Genomic DNA, 25,890 nt, shown 5'->3' on the forward strand with positions numbered 1-25,890 from the left:
AACAAGCTGTTTGCCACATTATAAGGTGTTAAAGTTTGATCAAATGTTGATTTTTCGGCAACCCCATACCCCGGACCGGTCATGTGCGAGGTTAATTAATCTCATGTAAAGTCCCACTTAGATTGTGGTCAAACCAACTGATAAACCTTCACCAATGAATTCTTCTACAAGTTGCAACTGTTGAAAATCAGTCTTCAAGTGACTACAACCTTTAGGGCTGTACCGGCATCATATGTACCGGGGCTAGGGTTCTTTCCATTTACCCATTTTTTATAACATTTAGGACTGTATTTAGCATTCTCCTTTTAAGGAATGTTATGCTTTTCATTATCAATGCAATTAAAAAAATCTTTTTATTGTTTTATGAGTACACCCAAAATAACAGTGAGCTTGATTTGTGTGTCTTCTTCAGTTTCTGATCTATAAATTCAACACTACCTTCCAAGCAAAAGTTTAAACTTTAAAGCATAAAGGCCAGAACAAAAGAAATTCAAAACTTCAAATTGGAAAAAAATAATTACATAAGTTCAGTAATTCATACGTCTAATGGAAAAACAGCAAAAATACCCAGATTCGAGAGAACATCAGGGAAGACAATACGAACATTCATTCATATAACAACCGATAAAAGTATAATACCCAAAAATTGGATTGAGCCACAGAAGTTGTAAAATTAAACATTGGATATATCATAAATCTTAAACATTTGTTTGATTATTTTGAATTTGGCATACAATGAAATGGTTACAGAGTATATTCTGGCCAAATAAAAGAGTCTGATACTAACCTTTGAAGTCTTCTGTGTTACCAATACAGTAGTATCCAAGTCACCAAGTCATGAAAATCTACGTTTTCTTTCAGTTGGCTTCAAGATTTGAAAACTACACATCAAGTTCTCGTCAACACTCATCATTGTACCAGCATTATCGTATTCACCACGATAATTTGGAGCGGAGAATATAGTAACAAGCTGTCTATCAGCAAAGAATTCATAACCATCTTCTACCACCTGGTGACAAAGATATATACTAATGCGTTACATCAAACTCAAAAGAATAAAATAAAAAAAAAACCCTTAAAAGTGGCAATTCAAGTTTTAAGCCAATTTATTTGGGTTGATTCGGGTTGTACTAGACCTCTCACCGGTCAAAAGGGTAAACCTAAAAAACTTGGTTTAAATGTCGAATGGCATGCATAATTTTATATTTACAACCTCTCAAATTACTCGAAAAAAGAACAAATTTATGCCTGTCAAATCAAACCATTGCAGTTTACCCATATAAAAAATTGCACTTCTAATCCGAATCAGTTTCAACCTGTTACCCAGCAAGTCCAACTGGCACAGTTTTAGGATGTTTAATATATCAACAGAATAGCATATATAATGTTGACTAATTAACCTGATGGGACCGACAAATAAGGTCCATATCATGCTGCGTTAGAAACTCTGTAACTTTATCGGCACCAAAAGTGTATGAGACTCCCCTATCGTTCATTCCCCATCCATTAACGTCTCTATCAGGATCTGACCAAAGTAAATCACAAAGCAAACCGCTGTCCGGAACATCAGTTGGACGAGGCAGATTCCTTATTTGATCTAGGTTAGCTAAATCAGGAGATAGACCCCCATGCATGCATAGCAATTTCCCGTCAATAATAGCAGCTACAGGAAGACAATTGAAACAATCCGTAAACTGTTTCCATAGTCTAACATTGAATCGTCGTTTACATTCATCATAGAATCCGTAGATTCTGTTCATGGAGGCAGTTTCATGGTTTCCTCTTAAAAGGAAGAAGTTGTTGGGATATTTGATTTTGTAAGCAAGCAAAAGACATATAGTTTCCAAAGATTGCTTGCCATAATCCACATAGTTTCCTAGGAACAAATAATCTGCGTCAGGCGGAAACCCCCCGTATTCAAACAACCTCAATAGATCAGGATATTGTCCATGAATGTCACCTGATATAAACAGATCAAACATCAAAAAAAACAAGCAGTCGTTATGTAGCACGTAGATATCCATACATAATTTTTAAAAGTTTACCACATATTTTAAAAGGAGCTTCAAGTTCTAAAAGATTTGGCTGTTCAAGAAAAATATCTCTGGAAGCAGCACAAAGCTGCTTGATTTCGTTCTCCAATAACTGAACCTGACGGCCCGGCCTTCCTTGCCGCAATTCTAACAACCGGCTAATTATATCATCTAATATTGCACCCTCTATTCCTTGCCCTTCTTCTGCCATTTAATACATTTATTAAATTAAAAAAAACCACCCAGAACAATTAAATTCAACACAGATTTGCTTAAATTATTGACTAATTTGTGTTACTACATTGTTGTATATTATCAAAATGCAAAAAAGTTAACAACTTTTCAACTATAGATATATAGATAATTGTTGTGGATCATGGAATAAACAAGACCAAAAAAACAATCCTAATCTTTTATTTGAAAATCATTGTGCATCATGAAATGAAGAAAATTTTCATACTGCAGTGTATGTACTTGTATACTTGTGCTTAAAAGATGATCCAATAGTCAAGAGATCTTGTCATATTACTTTTACTTCAATATTTGTTATACGGTCCGTCAAAATTTAGATTTTATCATGTATTTTAAAATTTTTCATAGTTTTTTAAAACTAGTCTATAGGTTTTAACATTTTGACCCCTTTTATATTTATTTTTCACGGATTTTTTTAATTTTGCCACTCTGAGATTTTTTTGTTACCGCGGGTATATATGTATATATAACGGGAAAAGTGACACAACACGACCCAACACGACCCAACTTAGGTGAAATCCCACTCACATGCTAATTTTTTAATTTATAAATATATAATGCATAAATAATGGGCCCCATGATTTTTATGGATTAAAAAAATTAGCTTGTGAAAGGGATTTCACCCAAGCTAGGTGCCTAAAAGCACCACCTTCACTTCCCCCATATATAATTGTATGTATATATATATATATAATTAAATGAGGTAGGATAGATATTAAATAAGAAAGAAATAAAGGAAAGAAGATGGGTTTTTTTATTTTTTTTCACCTTGTTTTTTTCATTTATTTTTTATACTAAAACTACATGCCAAAACAATTAAAATTTTAAAAACCTCCAAACCTCATTCTATATAAAACCGAGGGTAAAAGCTTTACAATATCCGTCGTTCTCCACCGCAACACCACCACAATCTCCGATCACCACCCAACCCATTTATAGATAAAACCTAGGGCACAACTCGTGCACCTAAGGGCAACGCCCTTATCATAACTATCTGTTTTCAACACATAATCCGTTGCCTTCCGATTAAGAATTAAGACTTTTCTGGCTTTTTATAAAAGTAAATAAATATAAAAATAAATAAATAATGGAAAAAAAGATTAAAAAAAATAATAATAAAAAACCATATTTTTTCCCATTGTTAATTCACTTTTTCCTGGAATATATAACAAACCTCTAAATTACATTTATATTTATTATTCTTATTTTGCGACGAAATAAGTAGTCATTATATGTGTCATTTAAGAGTTTACAAAGTGATACAATCTTTGGATGTATAAATTTTTTTACCTGAGTTTTCACCACGAGAGATTGGAGTACGTGAGTTCTCAGCAGGGGAATTTGTACCTGACTTCACAGCAGCAGCATTTGGTTTACCTGAGTTCTCAGCAGAGGAACTTGGTGCACCTGAGTTCTCAGCAGGGGAATTTGGTGTACCTGAATTTTCATCACCGGAGACTGAAATACCCAAGTTTCCACCAGGGGAGCTAAAGGGAAACACATTAAATACTCTTCCAAATAGCTTCTTGCCATTGGTTTTCTGTTGCAAGAACAATACAGATTGAGCCAGTAGAGATTCAAGAGTAGAAACCACCTCAGTCATGGTAGGACGGTGATTTGGATTATAATCCAAGCATCTTTGAGCTATCCGAGCAAACCCTTTTAAACATTTTGGAGATATCTCACTTCGTATACCCGAATAAACCATTTGCTTTAAGTTCCCTTCTTTAATTGATTCTTGTATCCATGTTACTAGGCCACATTCAAAAAACTCATCCGATGGTCGCTTTTGACACAACACTTCAAACAATACCACCCCAAAGGCATACACATCAGACTTCCTTGTCAACTTTCCAGTCGCAAAATAGTTTGGATCAATATACCCAAAAGTGCCTTTAACCAGTGTGTTCACATAAGTTGATGGTTGGTTTGTTGGACCTATTCTAGCCAAACCAAAATCCGAAACTTTTGCTGCCCAATTTCGATGTAACAAAATATTTGAGCTCTTGACATCTCTATGTATAACACCAACCTCAATACCTGTGCCAGTGTGAAGGTAGTCTAAGCCACGCGCCGCACCTAAGCAAATCCTGAGTCGCTCAAGCCAAGAAAGAGGGGTATTGAGTTTATGTAGATGATCTTCAAGTGTTCCGTGGGGCATGTATTCATAAACGAGGATCATTTCTTTTTCGTAATTACAGTAACCAATTAAAGACACCAAATGTGCATGGCGCAACTTGGAAAGCATTTCAACTTCCGCCCAAAACTCCACCTCCCCTTGATTTGACATCAAATCCAACCTTTTGATCGCAACATCAACATGGGTTGCTCCTATGCTAATATTGCCTTTGTATACTTTCCCGAAACCCCCTTTCCCAACTACTAATGACTCATTAAAATTATCTATAGCTAACAGAATAGCATCAAACTCGAATTTACAACAACTTTGTGATAATCCAGCAGTGGAGGTGGATGCTTCAGACCCATTTCCATTGCCACTGTCTGGAAACATGATTGATGAAGGTAACGATATTGAAAGTCCTTACCTTATATAACGAGAGATGATAAAAGTCTCATTTAAAAGTGGACATCTTCCTGGAAATAGAGAGAGACCTCTCCATTAGTAAATATTGTACGATGAAAGAAACAAAATAAAAAACATGATCAAGATTTAGGCATTTAGGTGTCGTTTGTTTTTTAAGAAGTAAAATGATTTTTCATATGATTTTATATATGCAGTTGGACGATGTGATAAAGAAGACTGTTTGCTTTGTAAATCACGATCTCTGGTCCAAATAATCACTAATATAAAACCAAATTATTGAATTCATCTAACTAGAAATATATATACAAGCTATTAGTTTTTTGAAATTAAATAGTTGATAACATTGTCACACAACTTTTGATCATGATTTCAATACTAATTATATATTACCGATTATTTATCAACCTTTAAAGAAAAAACAAATAAACTGATAAAACTCACTTACAATATTCAATCTTCAACTCGAACCATGCTTACTTTTTTACCAGGATCAAACGGTCAAACAGTCAACTGACAGCTGGCGAACACCGGTGAAGAAAACACGTACAAGAACAAGATTTATACAACAACTAAACTAAAATATCATTGTTTTAAGATTCTATTACTATGGTTTTGTTTCTGCAGAGAATAAAATGTGTAAAGAAGAAGATGAAATATATATTTAAAAGTCAACTTTCAGTTTATATTGACCCAAGCCAAAGATAATAAAGAAGTCAACGATTTACAGTCACTAGAAGGGGTGTTGGTGAGTGTGTTTACAAGTGTGAGGCTTGCATTGAATCTTCTTTGTGTTAAAAGTATAAAATATACTCGTAATAAAGAAATTTATTTATTACTGTAATTTTTTATGTGGAGGTCTTGCATTGGAAGGCCGGAGGGAAGAAGAATGGGCGACTTATTTTGATATAAGACTAAGGGTGTGTTTGATAATACAGTATGATTTAACACGAATGATTTTGAAGTCTGAATGGTTCAAAAATTCTGAATGAATTTGATCCGAATGAAAATATATGTGACAACCGTCATCTGACCGTACTTTCCGAAATACTTTCCGGTCATTTTAGTTCGTTTGGTTTATGTACGTCATTAGTCTGTAAGACTTTATCATGGAATAAATGAATTTATATTTGATTCGCGCTTTATGAGCATCTAGACTTTATAAAAATTGTACGTGGACTCGATAATAGGAGGAATACTAGTTGTCTTGTGGAAATGTCAAATTTAGTAAAATACTTAAAAGTAAATCAATAAAAGATTTAATAAATAAATATAGACATGTTTATATCTATCAGAAAGCTATTGAAAAATTACATTTAACTATGTCGATGATATGAATTAACGGGTCTCGAGTATTCATAAATGGTCGAGTCAAACGAGTTTTAGTAAAGTCAAAACTGGGTCAATTTCGGTCAAACTAGGGAAAAGACTAAACAAAACCCTAAAATTTCCTAACCCTAGCCCCCACTTTTTCATTTCACCATTCCTTCTCACACACTCTCCCCTCTTCTTTTCTCTCCCAACCGCAACCCCCCCCCCCCCCCCCCCCCCCTCTCTCCCTTGCTCAGCCGCCGCAAACCACCACAAGACCACCACCAAACCACCATCAATCATCTTCTCTTTCTATTTTGTTTAGATCATTGTAAGTATGGCACGAATCAATGATTGATTCGTTTGTTCTTCATCAAAAAAATTAAGATTTTCGTATATACATCTACATACATCACGGCTATATATATATATATATATATATAGATATATCCGAAAATTTCATTTTTTGATTATGTATAAATCGACTTTTCTATGAGAAAATATGGATATGGATCCGAAATTTTTCATACTTTATATATATATATATATGTATATATAAATTCGGTTGTATAAATACCCGAAAATCATATATTTATAAATAGTTATAAATCGGAATATTTTATATATATATATATATATATATATATATATATATATATATGTATATATATATATTTTTTTTTTGGATCTAAAAGCCTTTTCTTAGATTTGTGTAAATCGGCTATGATTTAGTATATATATCTATAAATCCAAATTTCTTGACAAAATATATATGATTTTCGGCTATATATGTGTATGTATACTCTAAACCCGATTTTCTTGACAAAGAAATTACATATGTTTTCGGTTGTATAGTGTTTTTCGCATATGAGAATACTCGAAATTTATAGATCCGAGATTTTTGGTCCGAAAACTGTTGGAAATCTTGTTATCCGAAATCTTTTTATCCGAAAACCATTGGATCCGAGATCTTTGGATCCGGAAATCTTCATATTGTTGATTTGGTTCTTGTTCTTGACTTATGGGATCCGAAAATATACATATATATTCAAAATTTATTAAATCCGTGGGTATAAATGATTATTGATTGATTTCGGTTGGATCTATCATAGATCCGAGTCATAGTTGTGATTTTTGGGCTTAAGATTGTGTTATGTTCATCCTTGTGACCGGATCTAAGCTTGGTTGTGGTTTTTGGGTCGGTCAACTGTTGGTCAACGCCGGTTAAAGGGGCAGATTATCATTGTGTTTATTTTGGTCCTAATGAATTAAAAGTTGAGTCATTTTGAGTATTAATGGATATTTTGGTTAAAAATGGGATTAAGTCATGATTTAATCAAATTAAAGTTTCAAACAATTTGATCAATGTTTTTAATCCCGAATTTTTATTATAATGAAATTAATATATATATATATATAAATATATTAAAAGACCAATTTAAGTATATATATATATACATACAAGAATTGAATTTATATGAACAAATGTATATATATATATATATAAATATAAGGATAAAAATCTAATATGGACATATGACTAAATATTATATATATATATATATATATATATATATTAAAAAGACGTTGAAAGGACATATAAGAATTGAATTGATATGGACAAATGTATATATATATATAAATATAAAAATAAAAATCTAATATGGACATATGACTAAATATATTTATATATATATATGTATTAAAAAGACGTTGAAAGGACCATTTATAAATTATATATTGGTATAACGACAGTTAATGACTTATCGGACTTCTTATACTTTATAACGACTATATATAAAGACAGAGAATAAAAGACGTTGTAAAGACGATGTACAAATTATATGACCTTCTAGACTTAATATATTTTTATAATGACGTTGTTACGAAGACTTGACGAGATATAAACAATGAAATGTGACATTATTTAACGAACTATTTATTTGGACAAGACATAATGGCATTTCCTAAGACACTAGTATAGGACATATACGAGTACAATTAAATCCAAGTTCTTACTGGGTGACTTGTGGACAGTGTAGGACTTTCGGACAGTTAGTGTACGTGCTCCAGGTGTATTTGAGTACTCGTGTCCTTCTTCGTTCATCTAGGATAATTGTGCTTGTGTTGCTTTCAAGTGAGTTTCGTAGCCCCTCTTTTACAAGTTTTGGGGTGGAAAGTATACTTATTTTCAAACAGTTTTGTCGATTTCTGTTTTATGTTCAATATTGAGCCTATGCGTATAGAGTTACTTGTGCCATTTGACGTGCTTTGATCTTGTTGTATGTGTGTGATTATGTGTTTGTTTGTTGTGCTTTGGACGTACTTATTGTATGAGTTGAGATTTGAGACTTTGGACTAAGGCAAGTACCGTAAGGCCGGTCTTTGAGACATTGAGGCATTTGGACTTATTATGGCGTAACTCTGCTCGTTATATATTGAACTATTACTTGTTTAGACTTAAAAGAATCGACAAAAGACTTATTTCTTTTATTAGACTTTTGACATAAAACCTACGAACTCACCAACCTTTGTGTTGACACGTTTTAGCATACTTTTCAGGTGCTCAGGCTAATTAGGGATTAAGGCTGCTATGCTAGGCTGGACTTCGGAGATTAGTACTCCTTAATAATTGTCAGACTTTGAGGCTACATGCCTTGAATTATTTCTTTATGGATTTGGTTGTAATAAGCTATTTTAGCACTGTTATGACTTTGAACTCATGTATTTGGGAATATATTTATTATATTCTATTTCATTTAGCAGTATCTATGTAATTCCATGTCGTGCTGTACTTTTTATGACACCTCATATTTCCGCCAACGGTGGGGTGTTACAATATATGTTTGATATTTATTCTGAATTGATAATCTGAATAATTAAAATGACCTTTTTAATCTTCTTCTAAATCATATGTTGTAAAAAGATTATCAATTAATCACAAGCATAACGTCATTTTATAACAAAGATATAAACAAAACTTGAATATTAAAATAGATTATGATAATATCAAAATATATTATGATAAAATTAAGCTCTTGAAGAGAAGATTAATTTTTTTTCTTAAAGAATAATAATATATACGAAGTAATATATTAACTTTAGTGCCGACAATTCTGTTAAACCTTGTTTCAATTTCGGGAAGAATAAGCTCACATATCACGATTTCCTTTTAACAAATCTCTTTGCAAACTATATAGTCTGATAAAATACCATGAAACTAATTCTTGCTACTATACCCACTTGGCCACTTGCCAAAGAATACGGGAGTGATATGTATAAACTTTATCACAAATACAGTAATAGATCTGGATATTTTTGTTTTGCAAGAGTGATATATATTACAATGATATTATTATTAATATTATTATTATTATCAAAACAATAGATCGATCTGGAGATTCTTCTTTTAAAGAGAGATTGTATCTTGTAAAAGCAGAAGTATTAATGAATATTTGTAGTGTGTAAAGAAGAAAAGGGCGTGAGGATGAAAGAGAGAAGGAGGGGATTTGGAGAAAAGTTGGTTGCTGAATGGTTAAGAAAGACTTTGAAGGTGGGATGGTTCAACATCATTTGGATTTTCGTTCAGCATGGTTTCTTATTCAGATGGGCAAACCAAACACTCTGAATGCTGACTGATTCAGCACTCAGTGCTGAATGGTGCCATTCAGTTGCAATCAAACACACCCTAATGCAATGTATAGCGATTATTATTGTTTGATGTTGCAAGAATTTATTTTGATGTTGCAAGAATAATTAATTAGGACAAGTATAAAATGTTTATTAATTATTTATGACTGGTATTATTAAATGACAAATCAAATTATCTGTAAGACTAAGTAAATGTAATAAAAAATATTAGAATTTAAAATTATAAGAAAGTAGATTGTATTATTCACCTATAAAATGATATATATATATTCGACTGAGAAAATTTAAATTGAATATAAAAACAAATATCAAAATATGCGTATGAAATATGATAAAGTATATGTCTAATTTAACAATTTTTTCTAAGAATAGCAGAAATATCCGAATAATCATTGATATTATTCTTTTTTGTACATTGTATGCTTAACCTTGCCACAACGAGGGATCAGCTGTATCGACCCGCTTTCACAACAGTGACCTAACTTTACCCATTATCTTTTCAAGATATCTTTGAAGAGTTTAATCACTAAATGCATAACGTATTTATTTTTACATGATTGTCTATTACAGATTTATATTATCCATAAACTTATAAAATTTATACATGGTTTACCAAATATTGAGCTGATGACTTTTAATAGCAAGTTAAAGTCTATTTTTTTCTATAAAAATATATAAATTCATTTATTTGTTCTTACTTGCTTTTCTCTTCGGTCTCATCCAATAAAAAAAATAGTCAATCACATGTGAATAATAACTTCATTCACATGTAAAACATAATAAATTTTTTTATAGAATTTTTTTAAAAATAAATCTATAAATTTACATATATAATTTAATATGTTTATATGTACAGGAATTTCTTCAAACGTACTATTTAGATATGAATATATCAAGTGAAGAAGGGTTATTTGAGAACTCACAAATAAAAAAGAACGCGAGAACAATTCTGGACCACTAATTTTCTTATATTTTCTCTCTCTTCCATTAAATAAAAAAAATCACCCAAATCATTTAAAATGTTTTATCTCACAAACCATAAATCGTTAGACGATACAAAAAGCATGGGTAGTCTTAAAATTTCGTCCTCTTTCATTAGAGATCCAATTCGATATAAATTTGACAACTTTTTAATTTTCGTTTTTTTTTCCATCGCGTTCATCCTACACATGTGTAAGATTATTGTTTTCACATGTAAATTAGTAAATGAACATATGTACACAACAAATGAAGGTTAAGAGCGGAGCCTGTCAATCCATGGCAGAGCCATGGTAGCCAAGGACGGAGCCCGTCAGTCCATGGCGGAGGAATAGCAGCTAAGGGCGGAGCCCATTAGGTAGATCACCCCTCAGATGTGTAAGTTCAACCTACACATGTGTAAGTTATGTGTAACTACCAAAAAGAAAACGAAAATTAAAAAGTCGTCAAAAGTATATCAAATTGATCTCTAATGAAAGAGGACGAAATTTTAAGACTACCCATGCCTTTTGTTTTGTCTAACGATTTACGGTTTGTGAGTTAGAACATTTTAAATGATTTGAGTGAATTTTATTATTTAATTGAAAAGAGAGAAAGAGGAAAAGAATGTGTGGTCCAAAATGGTTCTTGAGTTCTTTTTTTTTAAGAGTTCTCAAAATAACTCACCCCTATATCATGTTATATGTAATTTTATAACCGTATATGTTTTCAACAAATTTTTTGTTTCCATGACTTTCATTTTTCAAATGTGAACGAGCTTAAAAACTATGTAATATAATACATAATTTTAAATTTTTAATGATTCTCGGGGGGAAAAAAATCATGCAAGAACCTTTTATCATATTTTTATTCCAACCAAAGATCAAATATCTATTTCTCATTTGCATTTCTTGGTCATCTTCCCATATTTTACTTTCCTCCATTAAAACAAGCTTTACTTTCATCAATTAATTGGGTCTGCTCCTTTCCATTTCCTTAATTTCCATTAAAAGATGCAATGTTTGCGCATCAAATAACTCCAAAATCACTGCCTCAATTATAAGATTTCATATATGCCCTTTTAGTCTGCTTATTATCCATAGTCGAGGCACATACCAGTCCGATGAAGACTGCCATGTCATAGGAAATAATCTGGTGCTTTCACATCTCTCATATTCAATGGACCTGGTTCAAACTGAATTCAAAATCCTGTTACTCGAGTGATCTCATTACATAAATATGTTTACTATGAGCAACAATCATACACCCGAACCATTTTGACCCGCCCCACCGCTAATTATATACTCAGACCATTTGTGAAAGAGTGAAAGAGACACCTGAATGAAATTGTGACCTTTGCAATCATCCACTTCAAGGATTGAAGCCATATTCCCACAACGGTAGCAATAATTAGGTGCGCTGAAGATTGTCACAAGGTTTCGTTCCTGGCATAACCAATTGCATAATTTATCACTGGTAAAAATGTTGCCTTGAACCAAAACTACACCAACAAACCAAAAAGAAACCAATAAAAGTAAGAAACTCTTACGTGGCCCCAGTGGTATCCCTCCATAACCAGCTGGTGTGCTCTAGCAATCAGTTTTAACTTGTTTGTATAATTGAACTGCTCAGATATGTCCTAAATTACAACACAACAAACAAAGTTTAGTTACATCTATACTATATTATATAGCATTTACCCCTCCCCTTTTTCAAAAATAAGTCTATGATACACCTATAATACCTATGACATAAACAAATATCAAAACAAAAATGTTTGAGCAAAGAATTGACAAGAGTCTCTTCAGCCATAAATGGGCACCCCTCACTACTAGACCAAAGAGTCCCTTGTGTTATTATTTTTCCTATTTAATACAGATACCTTTCCAATTCTGTTTTTATATTAAATTTTTTAAGAAAATGTCTGGGTTTTCCTTTCTAGCCAGCACCATCATCCCCCATCTGTGCCATCACCATATTAATAATGGGTTCTTCATGACATAATCGGGGCCACAACATAGCGTGAGTACCCCTCCAGTTGTAAAATATAGAGTTAATTGCATAATCAGATGCTAATATAAGCTGTTTTTATTCAGGGTAGTACCGTACTCGATTATTTCATCACTCATAAAAGGTTCACTTCCACAAGCCTTATTCAACGCAACGAACTTTCAATTATATTCTACCTTAAGTTAACCAGCACTAAAATAAAATCAAATAAATAAAAGAAATGTGGTGGGAGTTATATACTTTTCCAAATTTATATCCACGGCCCTCAGACGAGATACCCCAACCACAACGGTCATCAGGGTCAGACCATAAAAGATCACACATTGGGCCCTCATAGGGAACTTCTTGAATACGGTCAAAGTTCCTTATATTATCAATTGTGTCAATTGAAGGAGATAATCCACCATGGAGACAAAAGATTTCAGACTCAACCTAAAAAATCATTAGTTAATGCATAACATCATAACCAAGAGAGCCACAGGCAATAACTGAACACAGAACGAGATTCATCAAAAGTTATTACGTGTTACTAACCAATGCAGTGAGCGGAAAATAATCAAATAGATCCGTAAAGATCTTCCACACATTAGCATTACCATATCTGCTCTTGATCATTGTTGAAGGGCATAGTCAAAAAGTGCATCTTATGAGTAACAAAAAAAGAGGGGGCGGGGGGTTGGTGATTATATGCTACTGTATTTATATTTGATAGTAGGAACAATGAGGCACTTCATGGCACCACCAATGAGAAGATAACGAAAACCATACTCACTTTCTTAGGCATTCATCATAAAATCCATACACTTGAGTTATCTGCAGAAACATCAACATAACACCTACTGCAAATTAGTATTAAAGTATTCCTAAAACAAAGAAGTATTTTCATGGCCAACCAAGGGACAAATTATCAGTTTATACAAGTTCTGCTAGTGCTAAAAAATAGCTAAGTACAACCCCTAAAATGCTAGTTAAAATGTAGCACAAAAGCTTACCAGACGACTTTCATGGTTTCCTCTTAGGATAGTAATTCGTTGTGGATATCGCACTTTGAGAGCCACCAAGAGCTGAAATGACAACAAGACTTGAATGAGAACAGAAGCAATTACATAACACTTCCACAGAATCCACGCTTGATTAGAAAAGGCGTATATACACCTATATGCAACAAAAAACAAATGAGTTGATGAAAATCGTGCTGTAGACGGCAATGTAACAGAGAGAACTTATTTGATCATATACTTGGGTGATGGTTACTGATACGAATCAGCAGGAGGAAGAAGATGGGCCTAATGGGTCCAGATGTTTAAGGGCCGAATGGGTCAGTGGGGTAAGTGTGCTTTTAATAATTAGTTATTAATAATAGTATTGTCTTGGTGGACAAGTTAGGTCATGTCTAGTGGTACTTTATACAAGGCTAGCAGCCAATTGTTTAGGGTGTGGAGATTATTATTATTGTTCTTAGGAACTCGGGCTGCTGGGGCATTAATCCAGATTAGGGGCCACTGGGGCATTAATCCAGATTAGGGGCCACTGGGGCATTAATCCAGATTATCTATCGATTGTCTTGTTCTTTCTATTATATTCTGTTTTATTCTTATTGGTATCAGAGCGATCTTTCTTGCAACCTGTGGTAGTTTTTAAAAAATACTGTTCATCGTGCATACTGTTCGCCAGAAAAGTTACTGTTCATCGGGGGTGTTCATTCAGGAAAAAAAATCAGCAGGCAACATGAAATTTGCTTTGGAGAAGATTATGGCAAGCCAAAAAGGTAGTGTTAAAGAATATTGTGTTTCGTTTCAAATCTTATTCAGTCAAGTTAAAGATCTAGGAGAAATTTCTGAAACTTATGCTATATACCTATTCATCTTTGGTTTAGAAACAGAAATTAGGGAAATCTTTGTTGAATGGCATCAATATAGCTGCTCTAAGTTGAAAGATGTGATGTCATTGGCTTTAAAAATTGATTCTCATGGCTTGCAAGATTCTTTCTCTCCTTTTGATCTTACTTCTTCTCTTTATACGAAAGATTTGGAGTTTGATTTGAGAAAAAAGGAGAACAAAGCTGATTTTAGCGTTGGTGTTGTAGACATAGACGTCATTAAAGGTACAAAATCATATAGTCAAGAAATCAGTATGGAGCTTGAGGAAGAAACAGTGGTTGTTAAACCATTGGTGATTGATGAGGATCGGTTTAATGTTGATCCTATCAAACCTACGACTATCATGGCAGTGTCAGAAGAATTAGGTCATAAGTTCATTGAAAATAATGAGGCTACTTGGGTGCTAGGTGAGATTGCCTTGCTGAAAGTTTTTACCAAATAAACCTGCTACTGGGAAAATATTTGACAAACCTGATATGAAGTTGAAGTGGCAGTTTAATGATTTTATTGAGCAATCTTCAAAAAACTCTACTTGTTATGGGCTTAAGGTAAGGTTGGAAAACAAATCCATGATTGAGTCTGTGTTACAACAATACGATCAGCAAGCTTTGGGATTTCAAGTCATCATATGGGATCCGGGAATAACCTGAAGCAATTTTTGAAGCCACACCTTGAGGACAAGGTGTGTTTTAAGGGCGGAGTAATGATACGAATCTGTAGGAGGAAGAAGATGGGCCTAATGGGTCCAGATGTTTAAGGGCCGAATGGGTCAGTGGGGTAAGTGTGCTTTTAATAATTAGTTATTAATAATAGTATTGTCTTGGTGGACTAGTTAGGTCATGTCTAGTGGTACTTTAAATAAGGCTGGCAGCCAATTGTTTAGGGTGTGGAGATTATTATTATTGTTCTTAGGAACTCGGGCTGCTAGGGCATTAATCCAGATTAGGGGCCACTGGGGCATTAATCCAGATTATCTATCGATTATCTTGTTCTTTCGATTATATTCTGGTTTATTCTTATTGGTGTTGCTATTTCCGGGTCTGATAGACATCAGTTACTTTCAGAAGAAACATATAAACACACAAAAAAACATGATGTCGTAGCACTTACAGTCACTGTTTCGACGGAGTAATAACCATGATCCACATAATCTCCCATAAACAAGTAATTTGTATCCGGGCACTAGATAAAGAATGACACAAGAGCGACATAATTAGATCCCAACCCAAACTAAATGATCAGATCAACGAAACAAAGATCCAACGTCTAGCTTAGAGTGTGTTTGGATGTGTTTGGAACATGACTTTGTGCTGTCATGGAGTAACTTTCATAAAACTGGCTTTAAAAAGAGTGTTTCGATATGCTTCTGTTGTTTAAAATTAAACGTTGTAATAATCAAATAGATGGATCTCCATTTATTTAGATAAAATGCTAATTGGTTAGAAGATTGATACATTAGATGAAAAAAGTAGAGACGGTTAGAAGTAGAAGTCTCTTACAAAACGTTAAAGAGGTAATCAGTTTCATTACATCTGGTATAAGATTGCTTTTACAAAACTGTTCCAGATAATCAATGGCAGATACGTGAATATACAGCCGTTACAAACAGACTTTGAAGATTTCAAGCCATTAAAAACAGATAATCAGTTTCAAACTGCACATCCAAACACCCCAAAGATGATCATCATTTTCTTAATCAACAACTTCAGCACAATATTCTCATACAAGAATTAAAAAGGAAGCATGAACACACACCTTTCCTCCAATCCGGAAAAGCTCGGCAAGATCATGAAATTGCCCATGAGTATCCCCACAGATTGTCACGGGGATCTTAACAGGCTGCAAAGATATATACAAATACTTGTTGAGTTTATTCAACCCAAACCCGTCAACATTTGAGTGAAATTACATTTTCGTGTAACTAAAGACCAAAATTTATCATCCTTAAAGTTGAGGTATTATGTTACTTTGAAAATATAACAATTAGTCATGCATAAGACATTTATTCTCATTCTTCAATCAGACAATAGCATGCAAGGAAAGCCAAAACTGCCCCCTCCACGGATGTCTTTCAAAGCATCAGAGACATATTTGTTCAAACTTAATAGTATCAGAATACCGGATGTGTATATTACTAGACAGATGCACATCATGTAAGATTCAAAGAAACATACCTGCACATTGCTTTCTTTCATCAGGATCTCCTTTGCCTTATCACATAATAACCTGACCTACAATCATAAAACCATATCCTTTAAAGCGCTCTTCTACCAATTTCATGTCACAAAATGGTGTATCGACTGGAGAAAAACAAGCTCTACGTGATCACATCAACTTTGACATAATTCATTAGAACACAAGAATACTAGCGTTCAACTGTCTGTTGCACTCATCTTTGGAAAATAATAACACATATCCACTACAAACAACATATGGCTTTGTCACTGGCAGCAAGCATGGCTAGACATTAATTCTGTAGCGTCACATGCTGCATAAAGATGACAAGAGCCATGTCTTGCATTCTGTTTTATGCCCTTCAAAAAGATTATGACATACATTCTGAAAGTTATAATTAGATTACTGCGACTTGAAGTCACAACTATCTTACTATTCAATATACATAATCACTTTCAAAATGACTTTTTAGGCATACATAACCATATCAAAACACAAGACAAAAAACAGTGTGAAATTGGTATAGATTCATTTAAGTAATTAAGTTTGACCAATAATAAGGACGATAAGTCTTGTGGTTGAGTGTATCCAACTTTTAGATAGCATAGTGTGCATCAAATTTCGTATATTTGTTAATGCATGTATCTAGTTATCTTTCCATTTCCAGCATTTTGGCTGACATGGCAGGCTTATAAGTTGTCACATCATCGAAACCAACCTGCCAATACTGGTTTACAAGATATAAGACGTCAGTAACATACTATTGCAAACCATCACCAAATGGTCTAGTGGTTAGGAGGTCTATTTCTTCAAAAAAGGTCTCAGGTTAGAGTCCTACCCTAGGCATATATATTTGGGGGTGACCATATGTATTTAATTTCCACCTATGGTGGGCATGGGTGAGTTTTCCCCTCCAAAGACATGATAGGGGTTTCTCATAAAAGGATTTAAGTTGGGGATCTATTATGCGACGGGGCTCTTTAGCGTAGATCCGGTTAAGACAACGTATGTTAGACCTCCCTATTCACACCTTTAAAAAAAAATTTATGTACTATTGCAAAATTCCACCTTTAATAAGAGTAGAAATGTGTGTAAAAGAGTAAGAATTTGATCAACCATAGTTTATTGGTTGAGTGTCTCAATTTTAAGTCTTCTTTTTACTCACATAATGCTTTATTTCTTCGGCTTATTACAAGTATCGGTTACAATGTTCATTATAGGGCTTAAGTATATGTTTCTAAACAATTAAGTTTGAACTTTGAAGTATTATGTTAATCATTCTAAACAATTATGTTTAAGTTTCAAGTTTCTAATATAATTCTAAATTCTAATACATATAATCTCAAAGATTATGAACTTTTTATTAAAAAAACCCAATTTGAGTTTGCCCCGGTCGGAGTCCAAGTCTTCAAAAGCTCCTGACTCCCCCTCTCCCCTATCCAATCCCAAGTCATGAGTTCCCCAACCTTGAAATTATGAAAAGATGTATTAAACAAAGAATTAAATTACCTCTTGTTCAGATAAGGGTTTGCACTGCATGAGCTCGGAAATATGTTCATCACCATTACGATTAACTCGCTGCATAACTGGATCCATTCTCATCATTCTTTCTATTTTTTTCAAATTATTTGGGAAATTATATAATTATCATTATTATTGTGGGAAATTATATAATTAGCCATAAACATAACAAAATTAAAAATTAAAAATAAAAGGAGTAAAAATTAGCTAGTGAAAAAGAAGAAAAGAGTGTGTGAAATCTATATTCTATTCTATGGAGCAGTGTTTTGGGATTGCATTCTGACATTATATTTTACGTTGACTCTTTTTTCAAAATTGCGTTTTCTCTCCCAACTATACGCAACTAATCCCTTTTATATCCAAACACTTTCTCTAGTTATCCATGTTATGCAAATGCCATAAACAAATAACTCATTTGATATGTGGTGTATTAATGTTAATAATTGATACATTAACCTTAAAGTTTAACAACGCCGACAATAACATGTGTAGAATGTTGAATATATTATATATATGCATATATATGATTTTCAGAAGAATAAAAAAAGTATATGTATCTAGATCAAGTTTTGTATCAGCTACCCAATAAGACCTGTCCTGACATAACTCGTCCACACCTTTTATTGACTCCATAGGCTAAGGAACTACATAACTTTAATTTGTATAAAACATTCGACTGCCTCAGAGTTATGTATTTATCTGTATTCAAACGTGTAGCTTATGGACTAACTGATTAGAAAGAATTTGCACACATATATGGGGAGACTGGAATACCTGAGTTTTCACCATGAGAGGATGGAATACCTGAATTTTCACCATGAGAGATTGGAGTACCTAAGCTCTCCTCACGGTAGAATGACATAGCTAAGTTTTCACCAAAGGAAATTGGAACACCAAAGTTTTCACCACGAGAGATTGGAGTACCTAAGTTCTCCTCAACGTAGAATGACATAGCTAAGTTTTTACCACAGGAAATTGGAACACCCGAGTTTTCACCACGAGAGATTGGAGTACCTAAGTTTTCATCACGAGAGATTGAGATACCTAAATTTTCACCACGGAAGATTGGAATACCCGAGTTTTCACCACGAGAGATTGGAGTACCCAAGTTCTCATCACGGGAGACTGAAATACGCAAGTCTTCACCAGGAGAGATTCGAGCAACCAAGTTTTCACTAGGGGAGCTAAAGGAAAGCACATTAAATATTCTTCCAAATATTTTCTTGCCAGGAGTTTGCAACCAATTATTGATTTTCTGTTGAGAGGACATTACAGATTGAGCCAGTAGAGATTCAAGACTAAAGACAACCTCAGTCATGGTAGGACGGTGGTTTGGATAATTGTCCAAGCATCTTTCAGCTATCCGAGCAAACCCTTTTAAACATTTTGGAGATATCTCACTTCGTATAGCAGAATAAACTATTTGCTTTAAGTTCCCTTCCTTTATTGATTTCTGTATCCATGTTGCTAGTCCACATTCAAAACTATCATCCAATGGCCGCTTTTGACACAACACTTCAAACAATACCACCCCAAATGCGTACACATCTGACTTCCTTGTCAACTTTCCAGTGGCAAAATAGTTTGGATCGATATACCCAAAAGTGCCTTTAACAAGTGTGTGGACATAACTTGATGGTTGATTGGTTGGTCCTATTCTAGCCAATCCAAAATCCGAAATTTTTGCCGCCCAACTTTTATGTAACAATATATTAGAGCTCTTGACATCTCTATGTATAACACCAACCTCAATGCCTGTACCAGTGTGAAGGTAGTCTAAGCCACGGGCCGCACCTATGCAAATCTTGAGTCGCTCAAGCCAAGAAAGAGGAGTATGGAGTTTATGTAGATGATCTTCAAGTGTTCCGTAGGGCATGTACTCATACACAAGGATCATTTCCTTTTCATAATTACAGTATCCAATTAAAGACACCAAATGAGCATGACGCAACTTGGAAAGCATTTCAACTTCCGCCCAGAACTCCATCTCCCCTTGATTTGACATCAAATCCAACCGTTTGATTGCAACATCAACATGGGTTGTTCCTATGCTAATATTGCCTTTGTATACTTTCCCAAAACCCCCTTTCCCAACCACTAATGACTCATTAAAATTTTCTGTTGCTAACACAATTTCATCAAAGTCAAACTGACAACAACTTTGTGACAATCCAACAGTGGAGGTGGATGCTTCAGATCCTTTTTCATTGCCACTACCGGGAAACATGATTGATGAGGGTAAATATGTCGGAAGGCCTTACCTTATCTAATTAAGGAAGGATGATAGTCTCATTTAAAACCGAAGATTTTTCCGGAAATAGAGTTGGACCGCCCCATTTGTAAATATCTAATGATTAAACAAACAAAGATATACATGTAAGCTAAACAATCAACACATAAGCATGATCAATATATATGTCGTGTTTGTTTTTTAAGAGGTAAAATGATTTCATGTAAATTTACGTCTATGGTCCAAAGTCTGCAAGCGGAATAAATGTAATAAATTATTATCGAATTGATCTAATAAAGTGACAAGATCATTTTTGGATATCAATTTAAACTAAAAACTCATAAACTTTTCACACAACTTTTGGTCATGATTTCAAATATATTATAGGAACAAAAATTAGAAATCTCTATATGATAAAAACCAAACGATTGGGTAATAGCCCAGTGGCCACCAGCCGCCACTTTCCAGGAGAAAGGAGAAGGTCTTGGTTTTGAGTCTTGCCAAATGCAAACTTAAGATAATCGGGGATTATTAAATGGTTAAGATTAACCGGTACTAAATGGTACATAGGATTTCCATCCAATTACCCTTTTTTTTTATATGATAAAAACCAATTTCATATTATATTATATATATTATATTATAATAACTAATATTACTGAGACTTTCCCAAATATTAAATAAAACTTACAATAATATTCAATCTTCAACTCAAACCATGCTTCAGGACTTATTGCTGGGCTTTTGTGGTGCTCTTGTAAGCATTGTTTTAAACGAAGTGGAAGGGCGAAAACGGTCGGACCGTTTTTAACCCGGGTCAAACAGTCAACTAAATGAAGTCTGCGCGGGAAAATCGGGCTAAAAGCCGGCGAAATGGGTGAACACCATCGAGTCGAGAAAACAAGAATCTGCGGCAGTTCACGGCCGTTCAACAGCACCGGCGATGAAGGGAAGAAAAGTGCTGGAGAGAGTGGAAGAATGGGGAGCTGTAATTAGTTTTTGAATGATAAGTTTTGTTGTTTTTTTTTTTTTTTTATGTTTTAAATGTCTGCTGGCTTCTAGACATAAATGCCAAAAGACTGTTAAAAAATATATAAATACAAAGAGGTTTTATCGTATCTATCGATCTTGAATTCCAAAATTGTGTTTTCGGACATTCCCAAGTTCAACATGTACATGTAACTCTACGAGCATGGGACCGTCCCAGTTAAAGATTTTCAAAACTTGGTATTGATCCTGGTTCTATATAAATTGACACCGAAACCAGTACCATACTAACACGAGACCGGGAAATTGATACCAAATTCCGACATGACCAAATTAATTCCAATGACTAAATCACTAATAAAAAAAAATATGAATCAATTATATAAAAATCCACAAGCATTGGGTACACATGAAAATAAGACATATTTTGTCAAATTATCTTTCAATTAAAAAGAAGGTCAGTTAGATTAGTAGAAGCATCTAACTAGAAGTATTAGGGTGAACTGAAGTGAAACCTCATTTACACAAAAGATTAGGTTGGCATATTTCAACATTTGGGAAATTTTGGTGATATTTGTGGGGTGGATTAATTGGGGGTTTTTCAAGAGTCCTGGTTCCAGATATACGTGTAATTTAGTAGTATTAGTAGAATAGAATGTCGTTCAAAAAAAACACATTTTGCAAAAGACTTTGAGTTTACGGTGGAAGATTTAAGCTAAATTGGACTTTTAAAGAATTTGGTTGTGAATTTGGGTCAAAGAAGTGTTACTACTTTGCGCAAGAGATTTGGGCTTTGAATTTGGGTAATGAAATTCGGGACTATTGGGACTACTTCAGAATTTGGAATTTTCCCGGTCCTAATTCCTATTGGTACTGGTCCCACGAACCAACAAAAACGAATACTAGTCCCGGTCCAACTCGGGACTCGGTACCACTTTTCGGTATCGGCACCGGTACGGTATCGGGACGGGATCAGGATTTGCGAATTTTTGCTCACCCTATCTCTACCACCTCCACCGTTATCTTTATTCTATTATTTTATAAAGCAAAGGTAATTTTTTTTTCCAATCATGACACTTAACTCATAGGGTAAGGGTTCCCTCAAGTTGTAGTAACTTGAGGGGTCAAGTTAAGAAGATCTCAACCCTTGATTTAAGATCAAGGGTTAAGATTTAATAATCATTCTTGAATCCTAACCTTTGATTTTTAAATCAAGGGTCAAAATCCTCTTAACTTTACCTATCAAGTTGGAGTAACTTGAGGGAATCTCTCCCCTAACTTATATGCCTAAAAATCAACCTAGAATATTAAAAAGTGGACACATGTAATCCATTAAGTCTCTTTCCTAATCTTATCTCTTGATTCTTTCAAATGTCATCGCCCTATGATTAGGTTGATGTTTAAGCACATTAATTAGGTTGATTAATCATTATCCATCTTTGATATATGAAATTTACTCACCACATTTACCCTACCCTTAAATCGTATACCAAAAACACGGTTACACCTGTCGGCATCAGAAAAATCATCACCAGTTCCCCACCAACCACCACGACCGTCTATCTTCACGAGGCAATGTAATAACACGGTACCGTGATCACTTTTTTTTCTCTACAAGTCCCGATAACGCGTGTAACAGGCTAGTCTATATCTATATGTGTATCCATATATAAACTTATCCATATTTTACAATTCAATACGCAAACAATTCCCAACTATCTTAGACCATTTCCATTCACAACCCAACCCAATGATACTATTCATTAAAAAAAGTAATTTCTTTTTCTTATTTCTATCCAACCCAACTAAACTCAATTTTATACTCTCATTCACAACACAACCTAAATATATAAAATATATATATATATATAAATGTTACATCTTTAATCAGGGACGAAGTCAGAAATTTTACTATGAAGGGACAAATTTAGAAGTCATGTATTATACTCAGGGTCAGTCCTGAAATTTTTGATTCCTAGGGTGATTTGTTCGAAGATGTCTTTAATAAATTTTATAAAGAGATGTCGAATTATTATTTAGATGTTTGGGACTGATGTGTCATATTTTATACCATTTCCCACGTGACTTTAGGACCAATTATTCGTTATATTTATAGTTTTATATCCAAGTTTCGATGCTTTGAAGGTGTGTTAAGTGTTTTCAGGTTGGAAATTGATTAGAAGAATGAATTGGTTGAGTTCGATGATATATAGAAGAAACGGGAGGAAGATTCGGTTGAAATCGAGCGAAAGACGAAGGAAACGAATCCTGGAGTTTGTAACTCCCGTTACTGGAGTAATGACCATTACAAAGGAAAATCATGAAACTCCTGTAACTTGCAGTTACTGGAGTAACGGCAGTTAGTTTTTCAAAGGAGTGTAACGACAGTTACTGGAGTAACGGCAGTTACAAGGGAAGTTCAAAGGTAACGGCCATTACTCCACTAACGGCAGTTACACGTGAATTTTGTATATATAGACGATTAGGGTTCTGCTTTGGGGGACGAATTCTTGGCATTTTTTCTTTAGTTTTCTCATAGTTCTTAGCTTTTGGAGCAAACAAGTTGTTAGGGTTTTACATCTTTTCAGCTTTGGATTATAATCATCATTGCTACCGGATTATCTTCAATCATTTCGGTATAATATGATTTCTTCTCTATTTGTTTGTTCTTGTGTTTTTAATATGAGTAGCTAATTCTTTTGCACCCGTTTGGGTAGTAAGCATGTCATAGGGTCGAATTAATATTGCTTGTAAGTGTTGGACAAGGTTTATATGTTTAATCGAAGATCCACATTTATTTGGATTTAAATATAGTTTTTAACTTTTATATTAATTGATTGATAAATGTAATTAGAAGTTCGGGAGAAATCTATGTCATTGTCAATTGATTTATGAAATGGTTAATCGGTCTATAATTAACCTAAAATCGTTGGAGTTCGGGAGAAATCGACGATAAAGATTAAAAACAATTAAATTCATTTTGAATGTGTAAACGCTTATGATAGAGGGATCTGATTAGGCAAATAAGCAGTTCGGGAGAAAGCTTTCAAAAGATTAAATCATAAAATCAACTCAGGTATTTACTGCTTAACTGTTTAGAGTAGAAATTAAGTGCGGGAGCAATAATTATATTTTGAGCAGTTAAAGTTTCAAGTATAACGGGAGTTCTACTTGTCTACATTTTGAGTCGTTCAACAAATGCAAGTAATATTTAGACCCAATGATTGACATGTGAGCTGACCCAAGTAGGTGTTCCTTTTAAATTTATGTTGAGATTCAACAATCAAATATTCTTTTGCGATTAATCCTACGGGATTACTGACTTTTCTTACTAATTTTTGCAAAGTGGCAATTCGGCCACAAAACCCCCTTTTAATCTGAATCACTTTACTGTAACATTTGCTTAATAAGTCCTTGTGTTCAACCTCGGTTTACCAAGTCAACTATATTGCATACGAACGGGTTCACTGCCCGCAAGTGTGTAATAGTCAGTAGTTAGATATTTCGTGTTTATAAATTTAAGACTAGAAAATACACATCAGAGACATAGTCAAACTATAAGCTCATTCTTGTGTTCATTTTTCCTTGCTTAGAAAGACAATTAAAATTCAAAAAAATGAACCCAGTAAAATATATATAAGTATATGCCCATTTTCTAAAAGTCAAGTTTATTGATACAACCAATCAAAAGTCTTCTTCTTGATTAGTCTAAATGCTTTTGATATCTATCATGACTATAATTTCATAATTTTTTTTTTATCTATAATACTATATAAAAATTATAATCCATATATTGAAAATTTATATAAATGGGACATGCGAATTGACCATAATACCCTTAATGAATTAAATCACCATCAACTCATAATATTAAATTACACCATTAGTCTATTATATTATAAAATATCTCCACTAACCCCTTTAAATCAAATACTTTTACCTACACCAATAGATGCCGCCACCACTGTCATAGCCGGCTCGCCGCCGCATTGCGTAGGTACCATAACTATAATTTAAAAAAAAAACTTTATAGTTTTTTAACACATATAATGATCTAGTTCTTAAGTGTTAATAATAAGTGCGAAACGAATAATCTTAAATATGGATATCAAAGATTAAGGTTTGGAATTATTGTCTTTACTTAAATATATTCTCCAAAACAAAAAACCTACAATATAAAATTTAAGACTAAAGAGTTTGTCAAGAAAGTAAAAGGGTCATTATGTTCACTTCAATAAAGTATAAAGATTTAAAAGGGGAATAAACTTAAAAGTAATGTATTTTTTGTAACTTGTTTTCTTCCCCTGTATTTCTCCCTTCACTATCTCTTTACAACCCAAA

The 25,890-nt window shown here is 33.6% G+C and overlaps 2 protein-coding genes across 7 annotated transcripts; both read right to left on the reverse strand.

Moving 5' to 3' along the window:
* Window positions 1-665: 665 nt before the first annotated feature.
* Window positions 666-5,503, reverse strand: LOC122606688 (serine/threonine-protein kinase RIPK-like). The gene is made up of 5 exons (XM_043779536.1): window positions 5,276-5,503; window positions 3,576-4,880; window positions 2,046-2,237; window positions 1,401-1,960; window positions 666-1,009 (listed from the first exon to the last, which is right to left on the reverse strand). Exons 2-5 carry the CDS (start codon window positions 4,795-4,797, stop codon window positions 836-838), a joined length of 2,148 nt encoding a protein of 715 aa, XP_043635471.1. The 5' UTR covers window positions 4,798-4,880; window positions 5,276-5,503; the 3' UTR covers window positions 666-835.
* A 6,087-nt stretch (window positions 5,504-11,590) lies between these two features.
* Window positions 11,591-21,607, reverse strand: LOC122606825 (probable serine/threonine-protein kinase DDB_G0271402). Of its 6 annotated transcripts, none has more exons than XM_043779694.1 (13): window positions 21,254-21,607; window positions 19,137-20,679; window positions 18,321-18,397; window positions 16,811-16,867; window positions 16,392-16,475; window positions 15,747-15,818; window positions 13,749-13,820; window positions 13,529-13,569; window positions 13,291-13,357; window positions 12,997-13,188; window positions 12,296-12,385; window positions 12,084-12,191; window positions 11,591-11,941 (listed from the first exon to the last, which is right to left on the reverse strand). In XM_043779694.1, exons 2-13 carry the CDS (start codon window positions 20,557-20,559, stop codon window positions 11,885-11,887), a joined length of 2,340 nt encoding a protein of 779 aa, XP_043635629.1. In that variant the 5' UTR covers window positions 20,560-20,679; window positions 21,254-21,607; the 3' UTR covers window positions 11,591-11,884. The 6 variants fall into 6 exon arrangements, 5 of the variants coding, with proteins under 5 accessions (XP_043635629.1, XP_043635628.1, XP_043635627.1 ...); XM_043779693.1 differs by having other exon boundaries at window positions 18,321-18,421; XM_043779692.1 differs by having other exon boundaries at window positions 19,107-20,679.
* Between the last annotated feature and the right edge of the window lie 4,283 nt (window positions 21,608-25,890).

The sequence above is a fragment of the Erigeron canadensis genome, chromosome 7, assembly GCF_010389155.1.
Source record: "Erigeron canadensis isolate Cc75 chromosome 7, C_canadensis_v1, whole genome shotgun sequence".
Classification (NCBI taxonomy): domain Eukaryota; kingdom Viridiplantae; phylum Streptophyta; class Magnoliopsida; order Asterales; family Asteraceae; genus Erigeron; species Erigeron canadensis.

Bases quoted from the DNA above. Each gene is read 5' to 3' on its own strand.
- LOC122606825 (XM_043779691.1), bottom strand. From the start codon at position 20,559: ATGTTTCCCGGTAGTGGCAATGAAAAAGGATCTGAAGCATCCACCTCC. The intron at 16,868-18,320 runs GTAATTTAATTC...TTATGATTGTAG, and splicing joins AACCCTTATCTGAACAAGAG to GTCAGGTTATTATGTGATAA. The intron at 12,386-12,996 runs GTATATAACTCC...GTTGTAATTTAG, and splicing joins GTGGATATAAATTTGGAAAA to GACATATCTGAGCAGTTCAA.
- LOC122606688 (XM_043779536.1), bottom strand. From the start codon at position 4,797: ATGTTTCCAGACAGTGGCAATGGAAATGGGTCTGAAGCATCCACCTCC. The intron at 1,961-2,045 runs GTAAACTTTTAA...TGTTTATATCAG, and splicing joins AGCTCCTTTTAAAATATGTG to GTGACATTCATGGACAATAT. The intron at 1,010-1,400 runs GTTAATTAGTCA...CTTTGTCACCAG, and splicing joins TTATTTGTCGGTCCCATCAG to GTGGTAGAAGATGGTTATGA.